This window comes from Periplaneta americana, chromosome 2, assembly GCF_040183065.1.
Source record: "Periplaneta americana isolate PAMFEO1 chromosome 2, P.americana_PAMFEO1_priV1, whole genome shotgun sequence".
Lineage (NCBI taxonomy): Eukaryota > Metazoa > Arthropoda > Insecta > Blattodea > Blattidae > Periplaneta > Periplaneta americana.
In genome coordinates, this window is record NC_091118.1 from 171704549 (window position 1) to 171726072 (window position 21524).

Here is a 21524-nt window from a genome sequence, read left to right on the forward strand (position 1 = left end):
ACGTTTTCTGTAATGTTGTGAGTATAACAAGTGCAACAATGTTTAATTCTGTACAATATTTGCAGTCTATTCAGTTCAGTACCTTAACAATTCAGAAGAAATGTGAAATTAAGTGCCCATCAGTTGAATCTCATAATGGACAGAGCCGCTAAACAAAATACAAAGGCTCGCATATTTTTTTATAATTTATCCAGTATCGCTGCTTTCTTCTCTTTATCTCCACACAGTCTGTATTAGATTAATGTGTTTCAAAGACAATTCCATCAGCTGGGGCAACAAGATGGATTTAAAATAAGAACAGTAAATGTTGTTCATGAGAAGAAGGAGCCATTGCTAGAATGTTTTCAAACCATAATGGAATCTGAAACATCTAACATCACAATAAATGAGGCAAACGCCCTGGTCTGTACTCTTGAATATTCTGAATTCAATTTCTGGCTCAGTTATTTTTTTCATTTATTGATGTATCATGTATATATATTATACAACCAACTACAACATCGCCAGTTAGATATTTCTAAGGTTCAAATCTGCATATAAAAAATTAAATTATGGTTTTTTAACGACACTCGCAACTTTAGGGGTTATATCAGCGTCGCCGGTGTGCCGGAATTTTGTCCGCAGGATTCTTTTAAATGCCAGTAAATCTACTGACATGAGCCTGTCTCATTTAAACACAACTTAAAAGATAAGGCGCATGGAACTAATATTTAAATAAAGTAAGTTGCTTGGTTTATTTTTGTATGCAGCCCCCCTTAATTCAATACCCACGAGCCGCCACTGGATATGACACAGTTCATATCAATGTGCAGATTTACACCAGCCATTTCCACCTCGTCCCGTCCTGTGATTACTTGATCACATCTCCGTCCCCTCGCGTATGTGGTACCTAAGAGGTTACGTCCATTTTCGGCTTCCCCTTCAAAATTTTCTAGAACTCCTTCAGTGGAGCAGCGTAAACCGGAGTGAGACTAGTGGCCAACAGGCTTGGAGCTCATATATTTAGTTTCTTACAGCCCCCAACCCCTTGCAAGGACGCGTTTTGCGTACCTTTTAAATTTGTCCTCCCAATTCTCCTCTTTTTTTCGATTCGTCTTTCAGCGGCACGCCACTGCTCAAGGAATGGCTATCTGTGTGTCTTGTATACATACCTAGTAGCATAATAGTGAGAGGGGGATGAAATTGAAATTAATTTGTATACTATTATAATGGGACATCCGAGTTTGTGAGTCATATTTTTTTCATTCCTTCCGTTACAATGTATGTGTGTGACATTCCTGCAAGGCTTCCGGCTTCACAAACAGAATTTTAAATGTAATAATGCTGTAATTTTTATTAGTGCTTATACCCTCATCTGTTTTCTTGGAACGAATTCACGTTTTCCTTTCATTTGTTTGTGTTGCAGAAAGAATTATTTGCTTCTAAAGTTGAGAGCGCGTCCGACTCCAACCGCGAACGCAAAATGTCCTCATCTTCAACCGGAAGTATGAAAAACAAATGGTTGAAAGCTTTCAAGAGCTTGAAAACTACGAGTGCTTCAAGCAACGGTGCTGCTAACAAGGAAGCTGAGAAGTAAGTAGAAATGTGATTGCAGCTAGTTGAAATAATTTTTATATGTTGATGTTTTCTCATTATCCAGTGATGTTTTTTACAGCGATAATAATTTTAAACATTTTCAGTATACTGACAAGGCCTCAGCGTTAACTGGATTCATTTCAGCAATACCAATGTAATGTTACTCCTCACGTATTTGTTACTGTTTTGTATGTATGTAGAACATATCATTGTGTCGTTTATAGTCTAATATTTAATTTGTTCTCAACTTTTGACTTACAAAGCACATTTTTCTTTTAAGAATTATGGCATTGCCTTTGACATATTGAAATGTAACGTTGCGCATAACTAGTAAGATCTCTTCTGACTCAGCAAACGAGGTACATCAAGACCAGTTCCATAGATACAGAAAGTATTACAAATATGGAATACCATTTTGTTCTTTTTTCCGTTTTGGAACCTACATGTTTTGAATACTGAACGTAAACATCGTTCTGTTTATTGCTGAATGTCCCTGTGAATGGTACATCGGACTTAGAAGTTCGTAAGATGTTATAAAATGTTCGATAAAAATAATTTCCTTAAAATTAACATATTTTCTGCATTAAAATGAAGGTACAAATATGGAATACTATTAACAAGTTACAATATTAACAAAATTTCAAAGTCAAAATCGCTTTTTGTATCCTGCACAATCAACGTGTGTCCACATATTGCACATTTCGTACATTAACCATTCTTTTCCCCTTGCATCATCAGAAAACTTTCCTTCATAGGGCAAGCATTCAGCATCTTCATTAGAAGGTGTTTTCCAAAACGTAATACTGAATCCAGATGACTCGTTCATCACGTCTTTTCTCTAACTTTTTTTTATGGCTTCTTGCATTGCCTTTTCATTTCACTGCTTTCTAAGTTTATTGGAAGGTCAGGTTTACCCTTCTCCTATATCACTAGTAACAGAAAACCAGATTATAAATATGGACTACTAATAATATTAGTATTCCATATTTGTGACACACTGATGTTGTAAATCATAACCTCAAAACTATCATAATTTAACAACGAAATCAATAAACATACTTTGCTATAAACGTAGATTATGTATCTTTAAGAGCATATATTATTAATATTTCTAACATTAAGGAATAACAATGTATATTCAAGAAAAGAACTTACCGCCAAAATTTTCACTTTCGTCGAAAACGCAATAAATGATAAACGTTTCAACAGTTTAGCTTGTAACTGCAAATAAGTACATTCCCTCGAAAGAGAGTATCAGTGCGTAGTAATTTGAAAGGCTTCCGCTATAATACAAAACGTCTCAGGTTGTATATCACACTATTTCATATTTTTACCCCTACTTCATATTTGTAACACTTCCTATATATTCAAAATTAGTGGGTACTTTTCCTGCCAGATGTCGTACCTAATTCTGTGTACATATTTTAACAAATCACACATTTTCATGTCAATCTACATAAAATTATATATTTTACTTTTTATATTATGTTATCGAAATTTTACGACTTGAAGTCGTTGTTTAGAAATAACCAATGCTTAAATTAATAGACATTTCAGCTTAATATTGACAAATTCAAGCAGAGAAAAACAAATTGTCGGTTGTTGGATTGTTAATCTTCTGATTCCCAAAATAAAATCATAAGCAGTTTTTCTTTCCACATTTTGACATGGTAACATATTGTTAACAGATCCTTTCTATTTAAGATTACGTAACACATTATATTGTTCTTTAACTTCATTTTCATTATAACTTAGTATACCTAATGCCTGAATTACCATAATCATAATCTATTCCATGTGGTCCGTTTTGGCACTTAAAATGAAATCGTCAGACGTATTAAAAGTCTTTGTAGTATTTCCTTTTCTCCAGGTCGGTAATTCAAAATTTGTAGAAGGATTTTATTGTCTGTAATTTTTAGTATATGTTATAGCCAGCTTTTCTTGTAATTTCTTATGTATTATAAAATAGATACAATTTCTAATTCTTGCGAAATTTCTTCATTTATTTCATTGTCTAACAAAGCTTATACAGCTTGTTTTCCTAATAAATTTCATTTTGCAGTATTTTATGTTCTTAAATCTTGTTTTTTCTAAGTGTCCAAATTTTAGAATGAGAAATTTTCACGCAATACAAGGGATTTCACAAAATCTCCTGTCACTTTTTTTTTTTTTTTTTTTTTTTTTTTTTTGTTAATTGTGAATGTTCGTGCAATTCAGAGATAGACGCAAATATATTTTTTACTTCTTTCTATTCTCTAGAGACAGCATTATGTTACGATTGTGAGAAGTGTCACTGAGTCTAGATTCAGAAGCCAGCTGAGTGGCGATATTATGGATTCCTTTGATGTGCATTTTAAATGAAAAAAACCCGAATATAAAAGTGAACCCAGTCTCTGGAAACGGAAACTGTGTGAAAGCTTCGGAGAAAGTGGGTCCTAATGAAGGTTCTTCGCTCAGTATCTCACCTTTAGACACACATCGACTTCCATTGTGAAATCGACCTCACTGATAAAAAAAAAGTCTTAGAAGTGCGAATGCCAAGATGTTTGATCGTTCCGTAAGTCGATTTTCCACTCTGTAAAGCATTATGAAGGAGTCACTGATATCTGGATGGCTAATGAATCGACTGTATGTCGGAGCTAAAATCTTGGAGAAAATTGTTTCACTGAAAATCGATCATTATTCACTAGGATCCACGGAAGCTTTAAAGTCGGTTTTCCAGGAGGAAATAATAATATAATAATAATAATAATAATTTATTGTAGAAGGCCGTAAGGCCTTCTCTTCCACTCAACCAGCAAAAAGTATACATACATATGTATGAACTTACAAGCTACAAAGAATACAACAATTTGATTTAGATGAAAATTACGTGCATACGTACAAGAGTTACTTATGAATTAAACAGTCAAATACTATGAACTATTAATTAAACAATGAAATACAAACTATGTAACAGAATTAAACTAAAATACATAGCTGTTAATACATTTCAAAAAATCTTTGATAATTGGAAGAGAGTATTAAGAGACAATTTTGAAAATACAGCACTATCGAGATGCATGTCTACAGAAAGAAGTTACCATATAGTCAGTGATCATTAAGTCAGTATAGAGTGAATTGCTAAGAAGGTTATCCTTTAAGCTATTTTTAAAAATGTTTATTGTCTTGCAGCCCCTAATACTTTGTGACAAGGAATTCCATTGTCGCGAGGTGGATACTGTAAAAGTTTATGAATAACAAGTTACTCTATGAAGATATATACTTAGCGTGTCTCAGATAATTATGTATAAAATTATGTCCGTGACCAGAATATTGTACGAAATGGAAATATAAAAATTGTAAATTTATCTTTTGAAGAGGTGGAGAAGTTCAAATATCTGGGAGCAACAGTAACAAATATAAATGATACTCGGGAGGAAATTAAACACAGAATAAATATGGGAAATGCCTGTTATTATTCGGTTGAGGAACTTTTATCATCCAGTCTGCTGTCGAAAAATCTTAAAGTTATAATTTATAAAACAGTTATATTACCTGTTGTTCTGTATGGTTGTGAAACTTGAACTCTCACTTTGAGAGAGGAACAGAAATTAAGGGTGTTTGAGAGTAAGGTGCTTAGGAAAAAATTTGGGGCTAAGAGGGATGAAGTTACAGGAGAATGGAGAAAGTTACACAAAAGAGAACTACACGCATTGTATTCTTCACCTGACATAATTAGGAACATTAAATCCAGACGTTTGAGATGGGCAGGGCATGTAGCACATATGGGCGAATCCAGAAATGCATATAGAGTGTTAGTTGGGAGGCCGGAGGGAAAAAGACCTTTAGGGAGGCCGGGACGTAAATGGGAAGATAATATTAAAATGGATTTGAGGAAGGTGGGATATGATGATAGAGAATGGATTAATCTTGCTCAGGATAGGAACCAATGGCGGGCTTATGTGAGGGCGGCAATGAACCTCCGGGTTCCTTAAAAGCCAGTAAGTAAGTAAGTAAGTAAGTAAGTGTCACAGATAAGTGATCTGGTATTTACGTCGTGGTTAGAGTATAGATAAGAAAAACGAGACGAAAAGTAATTTGGCGTTGAGACAAATAGTGTAAACTTCTACGTTCTTTGAGTCGGAGCCACGAAAGACTTGCTAAGGACGGTGATATGTAATCATATCGTCGGATGTTGCACACGTATCTGACGCACATATTCTGAACTCGCTGTAACTTGACTGACAGTTCAGAACTTAAGTCACTTAACTGAACGTCACAATAATCGAAGTGTGGCATTACTAGGGTTTGTACTAGGGTAAGTTTTAGTTGCTGGGGCAAGAAGGTTCTTAAGCGACTCAAACAGTGAATTGAGGAACAGATTTTTTGTATTGTTTCTTCAACTTCAAAATACCATTTTAGATTATTATCGAGAAAGAAACCAAGATTTTTTACGACAGATGAAGGGATTACGGCCTGTTCGTTAGGATACACAAGGCACATTTGTGTGTATATTCCAGGAACCGAAGAATACAATGCAAGCAGTGAGAGTAGAAAGTGTTATCACTGTTATCTGGAGTTTGCGTGTTTAGAAATGTTTGTATGGATTCTTCCGAACATGCAAAAATTCCGTTATATTTGTCACAGATGCTGACACTTCTATTGATGACAATAGCATCTGGCACCATGACAACTTCATTCGTCTCTCGAATTTTTTCCACTTTCAATACAGTGCTCCTCTCTTCAATATCTGTATTACGCTTGTCTTTTTCTACTCTGTATATATCTAAACGTATCCACTCCGCTTTGAGATTCCCATTAAATATTCCTTAATCCTCAAGATGTCAGATAGGAATGTCTACCAACACACTCTTATTCACACTGAATTAAGCGCGGATTTCATTACCCTACTCGCTATTGTTAACTGCGCAGAAAGTATACTTAAACGTGAAATGTAAACAGAACATATTCGCAAGCAGTTTCTGAGGCACTGTTCGCTCCCCTACAGGTACAGTCAGGCAATCAAACACAATTTTCTGTTGTAATACATTTAAATTTACTTTGCAGAACTTTTATGTATAACTTAGCACAAAAAACTTCTGTGATAACTGAAGAAAGAAACATACATATAATACCTCTCGAAAACAATATATCAATGCCAGACTCATTTCTGGTACTATAGTCGCTACGCTGTTATTCCCGGCGTGACTCCTCCTCTTTCCTTACGTCTTAGGAAGTGAAGGCTCTATAAAGTCTAGATAGGTAGTATCGTTCGCCATTTTTGTTCTTTCGTTGCCGAGCTACCAGACGAGGAATCTATTTGCCACACCGTTAAACATTATTATGTCGTAGCTCTTATAATAATAAATCAAACGCACTGTATTTCAGGAAATAATTGAGCGGCAAATAACGTCCTCGTGTGCTTTCTGCGAATACCAACGAAAGAGCTAAAATGGTGGGCGATTATATTAAGTATTTATCGAGCCTTAGGGAATGCATAACGTCTTCATAAGCGAAACACAAGACGCACATGTTTAAATGTAGCTGACCTGAAACGTGATTGGCTGCCAGAAATTAGAGCGACGGGACTATAGTGTTATTACTTTTAAATACGTTGCAAATCCCTACTTCCATGGATTAAATTCTTCCTAGTAGGCGGACTCTCCTTTTGTACAGGGATGGACTCGGTCACACTGTTGAGTTTATCGTATGTAACGTAAACATCCAAGGCGACCAAAGTAGAATGACGTCAGAGTAACAAAACATTCCACCAATTTCTTTCTATTAATGTAGGACGGATATAGACCTCACGTGTCAAGAATAAAAATAGTAAAAATTAGAATGTAAATACTAATCAGAATTACAATTACAAAAAAATAGTAAAGCCGCGTTTACTACTATCCACAGACAGCTAGATAAGCTAGATAATAGGATTATAAAAATGTAAAGTGAAAATCAAAACAAAATGGCCGCAAAGATTTACTATTTACACATCAGTCCTACTGGCGAACGCCGAAATTTTCCAGTCGTTATGGATCCGGAGAATATTGAAAGCGCACCACTATTGTATTTTTCTATCAAAAGCGCAACAACAAAATAACGCTGGAAATATTTAGTAAACGCACCGCAGAAAGCGTGAAAAAAGCACAGAATTTTCTTTCACACTTTTACAGACTTAGAATTGTGTATACTGCTAAACACGGATAAAAGAATGTAAAATTGTAGTTCCCAATAGGGTTGGAGTCTAGGATCAGCAGTAGATGTAGTTAAACTTTTTACAATATCCAACTCTTCTAGTTGCTTCAAGACATCTTGCAATGAAATAGGATTTTTAGGACACTTATTCATTCGTTCGCAATGAACAGCCTATCATATCATTAACAAGGTTGTGTGTCGTATTTGAATTTTGCGAATTACTGAGAGTGATTCTCAACAGTTCAAGTGGTCTGACAAGCAAACTTTCTGATGGGGGCAGATAAAAGTTAATTTTTTTTTTCTTCCATCATGTTAATAATGTCAAAAGAAGTACTTATAGGCCTCCAGGTTTTGGCCACTCGACCGCAATTACGAGGACCGTAAAAACATAAGTTCGCCAGAGGTTGTTAACAGAAAAAAAAACACAATTTCATTGGACAAATTCATTGGAACAGACACAGCAATTGTTCAGCTATTTTTCAACATATTTTCAATCGGAATGAGACATTTCTCATATCATGCGATTCACAGAGAGAGGTGCAGACGCAGTCAAACGCTGGTTCCGATCTGAGGCGGCTGACTTCTACGACACAAAAATTTATCCCGTGGTATGACAAATGTCTCAATTCCAGTGGGGGATATGTTGACAAATAACGCAACAATTGCTGTATCTGTTTTAATAAATATTTTAATCCAATTGTGCTTTTTTCTCTGGACAGCCCCAAGGAAAAACACTTTTTGGACGACCTCGTAATTGCGTTCGAGTGGCCAAAATTTGTATAAGCACTTCTTTTGATATTATTAACACGGTGGAAGAAAAAAATTAACTTTTTACCTGCCCCCATCACGTTTGCTTATGAGTCCAAATTCTTCACAAGCTTTTCTTTTACAGAAGTTACGTACAATTTATTTCTCAATAAAATTACATTCACGATTGTCTCATGATTATGAGTGTTAATTTTATGTAACACAATCCCGGTACTCATATTTACGTCTGTATGGATGGAAACATTTCACTTTCCTGAAGTACACCTCCATGAAATGTCACCACTAGCTAGCACACAGAACTTTTTGTATTTATACTTGGAGTACACGATGCCTATATTAGTTACCGTTCTCACAAACGGACTATTTTTTACTAACTGACAGCGTCTTGTAGGAAGATTTGAAACTTACTCGCTATGGAAATGTATACCTTGCAGACCTCCCAAGGATCGATTAGCTGATCGATTTCCTGAAGTGTTGTGCGCTTTAGCTTTAGGTGCGCTTTCATTACTGCATAAAATTCTACCTGGGTGCTCTTTCAATACCATATAGATCTTCCTCCAGAGGTGGACAACAACATAGGCTATTGTTTATCAGAACCGAGTTATCTTAACAAATTGCTTAAACGTAAAGAAGAGGAGAGAAGTAGGAAAGACAGGCAGGAATGGATCGTGGATTAGATGAACGACAATACGGCTGGAAAGAAAGTTAAGGGAAACGACCTCTATATCTCTAAGATATAATCGAGTGGACTTGACGTCCCTAATCGATTATCGAAAGCACTGATGTGACAGTGCAAACGACGCGACGTGCGCTAAAGAACGATAAAATTTATTTATACTGAAATCACTCTTCACCTCGTGTCCTCGTGTACTATCTCTCTACTTAGATTAAAATTAAATCTAACATCGTTTAATATTGGATTGCATTCGTTTGTGATATTTTCATCGACTGCCATAACGTTTTCTAACTTATGCATTACTCGGCTTTCTGTGAGGATTTAAATTTATAATTGGGATGTTAACTAGGCCTACAATACCGAGTGAAAAAATGAAATAACTTGCAGATTGAAATGGACGATAGAGTACACTTAAATTAATAGAAAACCTATGTTACGTTTTGTGATTAAATGCAGGATTAATTAGACAATTAAGTTGGAAGTTTCAGCAGTCTGGCAACATTGCCGCTAACACACCCTCTTTCTTCTCGTAATACAGATGCAAGAGGTCAAGGTACTCAGATCTGTCTGTCAAAGTGAACTACCCCCACATCCCTCTCTTTCTACAGCGTTTCAACCTGGTAGCACCGTTCAGTGGCTTTAATGAGTGCATTTTAAATTAAATTTACACGAAAACCCTCTGAGCTATTTAAATATGCCAGAGAAATAAATAATTATTTATTATATCTTCCATCTATATGAAAAGAAATCACGATTCTAGTCGGAGTAGTTACCGAATAAGTGGGTGTTAAACATTTGGGAAAAAAAATTTCTGAGAAAACAATGAACTTCCTATCGATATGGTACTACACTTTTTTGTTACATACAAAAGCTATTCGCTCTGAAAATCAGCAGGGTTATTTCACTTTCACCCTGTATTTTATGCTGTAATGCTAGTGATAAAAATTAAGAATGAGACAGTAGTGAAGTGCTTTGTGTGGAATGTGGCGTTATATTGGGGCAGAAACATGGACATTACGACGAAATGAAGAGAAACGAATAGAAACATTTGTAATGTGGATATGGAGAAGAATGGAGTGTGTGTGAAGTGGCCAGACAGAATAAGAAATGAAGTTGTGTTGGAAAGAGTGGGTGAAGAAAGAATGATGCTGTAACTGAGCAGAAAGAGAAAAACGAATTGGTTGGGTCACTGGCTGAGAAGAAACTGTCTACTGAAGGATGCACTGGAAGGAATGGTGAACGGAAGAAGAGTTCGGGGCAGAAGATATCAGATGATAGACGACATTAATATATATGGATCATATGCGGAGACTAAGAGGAAGACAGAAAATAGGAAAGATTGGACAATGCTGGGTTTGCAGTGAAAGACCTGCTCATGAGCAGAACACTTATGTATGTATGTATGTATGTATGTATGTAGGCTATATACTAGTGACAGACTACAGTCGCTAATAGCGATTACCATTATCGTCATTATCTCTCATCACGATTACCGAACGGAGTTTACTAGTTCGGTCCCATGGTCAAAAATATATGAGCCGTTGAGAGCAGAAGTGGTGTAAGTCAAGAATGGGTAATGTGAGTTGAAGTAAACATTCTGTAAAATACAGCGCAAAGTAGCCATTAATATTCACTTTATTTTAACTATTAGTAGTCAGTGGATAGCACGAAGGACATATTAATTGCTACTTCGCGCTGTATTTTACAGAATTTTTACTTTAAACCTCATTACCCAATTTTGACTTACACCACTTCTGCTCTGAACGGCTCATATACTAGTTCGGTCCGGAGCTAAGGAGTAAACAATACTAGTTCGGTCCCGATTCGGTCCTGCGCTTGCCTGCTGATCCGGAGTTGCACTCGGGCGTGGGTTCGATTCCCGCTTGGGCTGATTATCTGGTTGAAATTTTTCCCCAAGGTTTATCTACTGTAAGGCAAATGTCAGACAATCTATGACGAATCCTCTGCATCATCTCGCTATCATCAATCCCGTCGACACTAAATAACCTCGTAGTTGATACAGTGTCGTTAAATATCCAACTATAAATATTAGTTCAAAACCTTATTGAAAGACATCATATAGATCACCGAAGGCAGGAAATACGGCGTTACTTAAATCCCGGTATATGTTCGTCTAAAATTGTATCAGATCTCGAAAAACTTGAAATGTGGATTTACTTTATTTCGGTATAGTACGCATTATAAAAGAGAGATATTAATTATGAGTGAAAATACATATAATCTAGGTCAGCAAGCTGCGTAGTTATTTTGTCAGAGTTGTGAATGGAAAATTATCGGAAATTTAATTATGTCAAAGTTAAAAGTCAAAGTTGTTGATATTCCGTACCAATTATTTTGTGTATAATTGATTTTCACACAGCACAATATAAATACACAAATGATATCGCTTCCAACAGTTCAGTTGTAAACTGTGGAGAGAATAACTAAACTCCACAACTAATCAGAACCAGCAGAGGGATACAATGATATGTTCTACACGTATAACTTACTTTTAACCAGCCTCCCTTAAATTGTGAACCTTGTAGTACTGTAAAATACGATGTTAACTTTTTGGTTTGTTGAATATGTTATCTGGTTTTGTCAGTATACATGCAGCAAAGAAGAGATCAACGGCTTCACTGCAGTTAATAATTTTGTAGTTTCGTGTTTTAAGGCAAGGCTGTATGAAAGAGATGCATAGTTAACTTTGGTAGCAGTTCCAAACATTTCGTGCTCTTTGATCTCAGTCCCCTGATATTAGCCATATTAATTAATGTGATCTAATTTAATCCGGAAGTGTATTTAATATTGAAGTTCAAATTTAGACTTCCGCATGTTCAGATACCTTATCCCAGGTATTACATGTAAACGTTAATTATAATAATTTATCAGTTGGCATTTGAAACCTCGAGAAAACGGTGAATTTGAAGGGGGTACACCCTTCGCTAGTATAATTTTACTGCATTTCAACACTTTTCTCTCAAAATCTGCAGGTTCATTGGAAATGAAATTTGGTATGCTTCATTTACACTGTTCGTACATCACTAAGCAATTTTTGAAATTTCAGAAAATCTAATAATTATTTATATTTTCAATTATGAAAATTTCTGAATATATATATATATATATATATATATATATTTTTTTTTGATTTGCAGAGCGTTTATATGATGACTTAAAAAAGTACTTAAGATATTTTCATGAAGCTTTGCTTCTATGTAGCTTATAGTTCTCTTATGTAGGTGACTTACTCTAAAGTCTTTAATGTAGAATGTATGTTAGTTTATTTAAAAAATAATATTTATAAAATATTATTATTAAAAATGCAGTATGAAAATTTTATATTTTATATTTCCATTTTTAGCACGAAAATAAAAAAAATATATACGGTATAAAATTTGTCAAAATTTGACTATTTTGAGTAGCGTATCGCCTTGAGCTATGAAGTCCGTAGCTCATATTTACGACGCGTAAAAGAACCCTGAACCTGACAGGGAAATTCTGGAAAAATTTGTTGAAAATCTCTCGCCCATATAGAATAAAATTTCGAAGCTGAATAAACTTTGCAGTTTAAAGCGTCATTAAATGATGCAATACTATATTTGACGAGAACCCAAATATAATTTAAGACAGCACTTAAATGTACATACATTTTACCCACCATTAATGTGAAAAGTTCTAAGGCTTTTTAAACCAATTTTTATAGACATTACAGTCAGGCCTATACTACGACATTTAATCTTTACTGCTCTGTATATTCTGTACTGTATATTTTTCTCTTTCCTACAGTCTTTTTGAATGTTATTGAAACCTGTACTTCAGCTTTAAAATGTATCACTATCCTTCAAATCTGTTATCTTGCAATTCTGTCCATTTCTTCAAACCCTATGCAGCATTCCATTTTCAATTGTACCTTTATAGTCTATGAGTCTTTGGACTATTACAATTATCAGTGTGACATCTTAATAATTGTTTCCTCAACCAAACTAATTGATAATTTTTAATATTTGTATATTTTACAGCACTGATAAATATGTGACGTTTGTACAAATCCAGAAAAAAAATTAGGGCCAATTTGGGCAACTTGAATTTTCCAAGTTTCAGTTATAACTTATAACATAGCCTACTGCGCATGCTCAGTCCTTATTGAGCATGCGCAGTATGTTAAAACTGGAACTTGGAAAGTTGAGGTGGCTCAAATCTTGTTTCTAGGTCTGTACATTTCACATGGTAATATAAAATTGTTCCTGGTGTTCTGGATTGCTTCCAAAAGTGAAAATGCAACGTTAGTATAATGTTCCTTATTGAGACTCTCCCAGTAATATGTCAACAAATGGAGATAAAATGATGCTATCTTTATTAAATATAATTTTTCAGATAGAATCGCCTTTTACGACATAACTTATAACATTTTAAACAGAATTAAATTTAAAAAATAATCATTATTCGCAGCTGAAGGAAATCGCGATATTAATGTCGTACAATGTATGAAGCAGTATTTTTTTTTTCAAATTGCTTAAATTATTCGTATGAATATAATAATAATAATAATAATAATAATAATAATGACTTTATTTAACCTGGCAGAGTTAAGGCCGTAACGCCTTCTCTTACACTCAACCAGGATTAAAACTTACTTACATAGTTGAACATAAAACTGGATTGGAATTAAGTAATTACATACTGATAAAATTTAGGTACATAATGAGATCAAAAGAGGTAGTTACATAAAAATTTACCTCATAAAATAAAAGTAAACATAGTACATATTAATGTTGTTAGAATCAAATACGAATCACATAAAAACAGAAGCCAATAAATCAATAAAAAAACACAGTAAAAATAAAAATAAACACATTAGTATACATATTAGTATTAGATTACAATTAAGTAGGATTTACATAATTAAACCAGAAACCGACAATTGAATAAAATGTAAGTACACAAAAGAATATATATATACTAGTAAACAATATTTTTAGTTATAAATCGTTAAACGTCATAACTTGCTTATTAACAAACAGAAAATAAAAAACATTAATCTGAATAACTACAGAAATAAAAATTAATATTTTAGAATTATTTAAGTGGCCATGTTTCGCTTTTCTTTTTTTTTTTAAGAAATAAAATATTTCCTCAATTTTCGATTATCTGCACGGTTTTATAAAGGATAACATGATGTTAGAATTCATAAGGAAGCACAGACTGTTACAATAATAGAATCTTCCTAATTTACCAAACCTTCATTTGGTGTCCTACAACTTACAATAAAATTACAACTCAGAAACAAAGATTCAAAATCAAAGTGCATGTACACCATACTACCGCGAACACTTCACTGACAAGCTCCTTTTGCTCGCAATTTCTGTGTGACGCTATGTAACTATAATTTACCTTTGTACGGCGACAACTTGTCAAATTTTCCTCCTCACACATTGTGTCAGTTGCAGCACTTTCAGGCGTTGCGAGTCAATCGCGTTATAAAATCTTTATTTTTGTTTACATATTTGTAAAGCTAAATTCATGAAAATTTGTGCGAAGTACCTGAAATCTATAAAAAGTTATGTTCGAAATAATGTTCTCATTAAAGGTCATAAAACTGATTATTTTCATAAAAAGTTTTCATATAATTATTTCACTCCAAACTCTTCATATTTTTTTTCTTCAGACATTTAACCGTTCCTCTAATTACAAAGCTTTGATAATTATAATACGTAATTATGAGTATTATATTTTTGGGTGGTCGGTCATTTTAATTGGTTGCTAGAACTGGAAGGTAATAGCGGAATTTTTCTAGTTGCCAAAACCTCCAGAACTGCTCCGAAATCCACACCGTCTTCTATCAAATTAAACATATTCTCGGACTTACGTTGAAGTGATTCATGTGCAAATAAATGTTGAAATAAAATTTAGTAGTATACTTCTATTATTCCATATAATTCTAATAGATGTATATTTTGCATAATCAACGCATCTCTATATAGGGTAAAGTTTGGTAATATTTTGATACGAGTAATATTGTGATAGTTCTTTTTGAGAATTAATTACAATTTTACTGAGCAAGAGAAGAACCGGTTTTGTGCAGCAACTTGTCCACGAACATTCCCTTAATACGTTGACGCGAAAAACTGATCTTTCTCTCACTCAGTAAAATTGTAATAAATTTTCAAAAAGAATTATCACAATATTACTCATATCACAATATTACTAACCTTTACCCTACATTTATTTCAAAACAGAAATATTACGAAATTGTCCAATATCCTGGAAGAGTCAATAGCAAACACCATGTCTTAGCAATCATGCAATTAGTTTGGTTGACTACGGATACCTAGCTTCATACGAACTCACCTTTTATATTGCAGTGTAAAAATCACCACATATCCTCAGAGGTTCGTATGCTAATATTCTAAGCAACTAACCCCTTGTGTATGTGTCCTTTCCATCTGTGTTGTATTGTAGTTGTACTGATTAAACTGTCAATATATACAGTAGTTCTAGTTTGGCTTTCTGGTTCACAAAATGGAGAGGGGTACTATCACGTAACCATACTTCTTTTTCTTCTTACTAATAATTTTCATGTGCGATAATATAGTTTTCAGAACGTTGTAGGCCTATACTAGTATCAATATGAAAGGAAATTTCAACGCCTTCCCAAGTTAGATTCCTAAAATTTAAAAGTTAGGGTAAGAAGAAATTACTATAAAATTATGAGTAAAGTCAAGTAAAGAAATAGGTTTGGAAGTAAATCCCGAAAAGACAAAGTATAAGATTATGTCTCGTGACCAGAATATTCTACGAAATGGAAATATGATAATTGGAAATTTTATCCTTTGAAGAGGTGGAAAAATTCAAATACCTGGGAGCAGCAGAAACAAATATAAATGATACTCGGGAGGAAATTAAACACAGAATAAATATGGGAAATGCCTGTTATTATTCGGTTGAGAAACTTTTATCATCCAGTCTGTTGTCAAAAAATCTGTAAGTTAGAATTTATAAAACAGTTATATTACCGGTTGTTCTATATGGTTGTGAAACTTGGACTCTCACTTTGAGAGAGGAATATAGGTTAAGGGTGTTTGAGAATAAGGTGCTTAGGAAAATATTTGGGGCTAAGAGGGATGAAGTTACAGGAGTATGGAGAAAGTTACACAACACAGAACTGCACGCATTGTATTGTTCACCTGACATAATTAGGAACATTAAATACAGACGTTTGAGATGGGCAGGGCATGTAGCACGTATGGGCGAATCCAGAAATGCATATAGAGTGTTAATTAGGAGACCGGAGGGAAAAAGACCTTTGGGGAGGCCGAGACGTAGATGGGAAGATAATATTAAAATGGATTTGAGAGAGGTGGGATATGATGGTAGAGACTGGGTTAATCTTGCTCAGGATAGGGCCCAATGGCGGGCTTATGTGAATCTCCGGGTTCCTTAAAAGCCAGTAAGTAAGTAAGTATTATAAGTAAAGTTGATACTTTTGTCATAACTGTTATAATATTTCATATGTCACTTTACTTGTGATTCCATTAACACCATTTAGAAGGATTTTATGGGTACAATACACATGAAGTCGAGCTCCATTCTCCTGTCAGAGACAAATTGGAGCATATTTTACAAGATGAGTGAGGATATTGACGCCATGTTATCAATAATCTGATATGAATGTTATCTATTTTAGTTTATTAATACATAAAATGGTGTTATTCAGATATAGTTTTTGTGTGTATTAATATCTAGCTGCTAAAATGTTAAAAAAAAATTACTCTTTAATAGAGTAACGATACTTATTGCGTTTACACACGTATTTCTCTGGCTTTTTTTTTTAATTCGGAGGTAAAAATCGAAGTGAGTCATGAAAAACCAACAAACATTTCTTGTATTAATAAAACTTACTAATATTTTATATTAAATATAGACCACCGCTATGGAGTAACAATTAGCATGTCTGACTGTGAAACGAGCGGGCCCGAGTTTAAATCCTGGTTGGGACAAGTTAACGGTTTGGGGTTTTTCCTTGGTTTTCACTCAACCCATTAAGAGCAAAAGCTAAGTAACATCCGACGCTGGACCCTGGACTCATTTCACTGACATCATCACCTTCATTTCACTCAGACTCTAAATAAACATTGCAGTTGTTAAAGCGTCATAAAATAAACCAGTTTAAAAATACTAAATAATAAATGGACCACACATTCATTCATTCATTCATTCATTCATCCATTGTTTTCTGCCCAACAGCAGGTCTTTCACTGCAAACCCAGCATTCTTCAATCTTCCCTATTTCCCGCCGCCTTCATTTAGTCTCCTCATAGATCTTTATTTTAATATAGACAGCTGATATCTTCTTCTTTCCCGAACTTTTCTCCCGTTCACCATTCCTTCCTCAATGGACAGTTAGGTACTTCTCAGCCATCGGCCCATCTAATTTCTTTTTCTCTTCCTGATCAGTTTCAGCATTATTCTTTCTTCACACACTCTTAAAGCATAGCTTTGTGTCTTATTCTATCTGTCCATTTCATGTTCCATTCTTGTCCATATCCTTATTTTTAATTCTTCTAGACGTTTCTCTTCACTTCGTTGTAATGTCCATGTTTCTTCTCCATACAGTGCCACACTCCACACAAAACACTTCATAGTTTCTTCCTTTAGTTCTTTTTCCAGAGGTCGGCAGAAGATGCTCCTTTTCCTATTGCCATTGTTATCCTCCTCATGATTCCTGGCAGCAGCTCATGTTACTTCTTAATTATGGAAAGAAAGTAAACTTGCATATATTTTACGCTTCATTACTTTCATCAGATAACAAATCCAGACCATCTTCATGTCGTCAGAGAAATCATCGAAGTTTTTCACTGTAGAAGGGGTGGATAATGACCTTGAATATTCCATACTTACTAACTTACTTACTTACGGAACCCACAGATTCATTGCCGCCCTCACATAAGCCCGCCATCGGTCCCTGTCCTGTGCAAAATTAATCCAGTCTCTATCATCATATCCCACCGCCCTCAAATCCATTTTAATATTATCCTCCCATCTACGATTCGGCCTCCCCGAAGGTCTTTTTCTCTCCGGCCTCCCAACTAACACTCTATATGCATTTCTGGATTCGCCCATACGTGCTACATGCCCTGCCCATCTCAAACGTCTGGATTTAATGTTCCTAATTACGTCAGGTGAAGGGTATTCCATACGTAATTTTACTATACTGGTATCTTCATAGAAGATGCTCTTGAGGTGAAAAGTGTGTCCAATTATTTTAATGGAAGAGGGAAAAATTACGCGAGGAAAACAAAATTCTAAAAAATTTAGTCTAAAAAACTTTTGGGGAGGATTCCGCAAGGAAAAGTCGTATTTTTATATTTTAGAGGAATTAATTCGGTATTATATAAATTGAATTTCGTAATACCGCAGTCCTGAGATAATTTCCAATTGAGTTAATTTGGAAAGAAAATCGTAGAGTTGTGCGGTAGAGAGAATACTACCAAGCAGAGTGGAAAAGATAATGTCAGCGATATTACCTAATCTTACATTTCAATTATCAACAGTAATCTCACTAGAGGTTTTAATTTATCCAGAGAAAAACAAAATTCGAGTGGGATTTAATTGACTATTACACGATTAGAAGAAATTATATAAAATATTAGAAGAAATAAAGTACTCTAATACAATAAAATATTAATTGACTTACTGAAATTCTATTTCACTAATGTTACTTCTACCAACATGTTTGAACGGAGCCGCCATTTTCAGTCGACTATCTATGTGGAAAACAAATTACGATCGCAAAGCATGTTTTATAGTACCGTGAAGAATTTTCAGTTTGAAATGTTGGCAAATAAAGAAACAAATGGTAGGAAGGTGATAAAAACAGGAGAAAGTAAATAAAGATTAGAAGAAACAAAGTAGGCCTACTCTAATACAATAAAATATACATTAATTACTCACTAATATTCTATTTCACTAATGTTACTTCCACCAAAATGTTTGAACGGAGCCGCCATTTTCAGTCGACTATCTATGCGGGAAACAAATTACGATCACAAAGCATGTTTTATAGTACCGTAAAGAATTTTCAGTTTGAAATGTTGGCAGACAAAGAAACAAAAGCTAGGATAGTGATAAAAACAAACAAATGCTAGGGAAGCGATGAAATTAAACAAATGCTAGAGAAGCGATAAGCAGCCATGATTGGTTGAAAGACGTCCTTTCGTACCGTTTTATTGGTCAAAAGTAGTATGACGTAGTGAAAGTGTAATATACTGCTTTATATTAATGGCGGAAAAATCATAAAACAGACGCTTCGTATGTAACCAGATTTTAAATCTTAATATGGAGAAAGGAAATAAAAATATAATTGTTCTAGTTTGTTTAGTTGCGAAATGTTTGAGTGATCTGTAAAATGTTTCGATGCTTTCCAGCAATAATTTTAACATCTGGGTTCTCTTCATAACAGTTTCATCAAATGTGAATAACACATCAAATAGGTCCACAACTCGCGGATGTGTGATAGCCCTGTCGCGGTTTCAAACACATATTCTGCTCCGTTGACATGCGAGCGCAACAACTGTTGATCCTCCGCAGTGGATACAGCTTCATTTCTGGTTCAAATCCCAATCAGGATATGGATGTGAATGCTAATTTCCGCTGTCGCTACTCACTCTATCTGGCATTATATTCCCTCTTCGGGCCTTTCTCCATACGTGAAATATTCATTTCAAACTGCAATATTGGGCAATTCCAAGGAGACCGCAATAATAAAAATCACAAACATACGATGATGATTTATACCGGAAATTATGTAAAATTCCAATACAGATCTGTAAAATTGTTGAAGCATTGTAAAATCCATAGGCCTAATATAATACGTATATGATTTGATGAGAAGAGGGTTCATAACTTCTAGACGTATTAGGGCCTATGTCCCCTTTATTTATTTTTTTTATTGCTAGTAAGTTTGAAATGAATACAAATTAATAAATACAATGAAAGATAATCTAGCCCACTCCTGAATGAGTAAGACTCGTGCTCAGGAGGGGATTCCAATACAGACAAAAATAAAATTCAAATTGAGAGTGAATACAGATTAAATAGTGTTCAATATGTTTAAACCTAAACTATAAATCCAATACATTTTTTTTATTTTTTCATTAATTTGGAGAGGATTCGTGGTTGAACTATTATTGGAATAAAATTTGTTTAATAATCTGGGACCTTTACTCATACTATGATAAAAAGCTGCATTGGTTTTACATTTTGGTTCAAACATACATAATGAGAACGAAATCGGAACAGTCTTGTGTTAAGTTGTTTTGTTTCTTTGTTTTTGTTTTTTTTTTGCAGTCTATGAACCAATAATTGGAATAAATAGTAATGAACGTCAAAATTATCGCGGAATTTGGTTTTTTCATTACTGCTTATAAGGTGTTTGCTACATTAACAATACCAAGGACTTACTTGTTACTTACTTACAAATGGCTTTTAAGGAACCCGCAGATTCATTGCCGCCCTCATATAAGCCCGCCATCGGTCCCTATCCTGTGCAAGATTAATCCAGTCTCTATCATCATATCCCACCTCCCTCAAATCCATTTTAATATTATTCTCCCATCTACGTCTCGGTCTCCCCAAAGGTCTTTTTCCCTCCGGCCTCCCAACTAACACTCTATATGCATTTCTGAACTCACCCATACTTTCTACATGCCCTGCCCACTTAAGACTTCTGAATTTAATGTTCCTAATTATACCAGGTGAAGAATACAATGCATGCAGTTGTGTAACTTTCTCCATTCTCCTGTAACTTCATACCTCTTAGCCCCAGATATTTTCCTGAGCACCTTATTCTCAAACACCCTTAATTTCTGTTCCTACCTCAAAGTGAGAGTTAATATCGTATTACATTTTTCAAGTTCGTTAAGATTGATGTACGGTGTCAGCTTGTTTAATATAGAATAGGCGAAGTCAGATCTATATTTACATATATTCTGCGGCTGAGATTACCAGAAAACTTTTCATTTCAACTTTATGAACCAGAAAGTCTAACTAGAAACTTGATCTCGTCTTTCTATGGTTATTTGATAAGGTCTTGCCGTCGGTGTTTTTGTACATTTCTTTTAAGTTAAATTTCTGTAATTGAACCTCTTCCAAACTGGAATGCTCTGTAAAACATTTGCCTACACATATTTTAGTGCAGTAGTGTTACAATTGAGAAGTGATTTCTATAAATATCATTGTTTTTAATTTCTACTCTCTCTCTCTAGTATAGTTCTTAGTGTTCAGGAATTACAAGTCAATGTTACTTTAAAAGTCGCTTCTTATTTTG

The 21524-nt window shown here is 34.5% G+C and overlaps 1 protein-coding gene across 1 annotated transcript in view; it reads left to right on the plus strand.

Moving 5' to 3' along the window:
• Positions 1-21524, plus strand: part of LOC138695208 (uncharacterized) — a 666755-nt gene that overhangs the window by 442534 nt on the left and 202697 nt on the right. The window contains exon 9 of the mRNA XM_069819668.1: positions 1406-1572. Within this exon, the coding sequence (XP_069675769.1) occupies positions 1406-1572 (167 nt within the window). The remainder of the gene's footprint in view (positions 1-1405; positions 1573-21524) is intronic.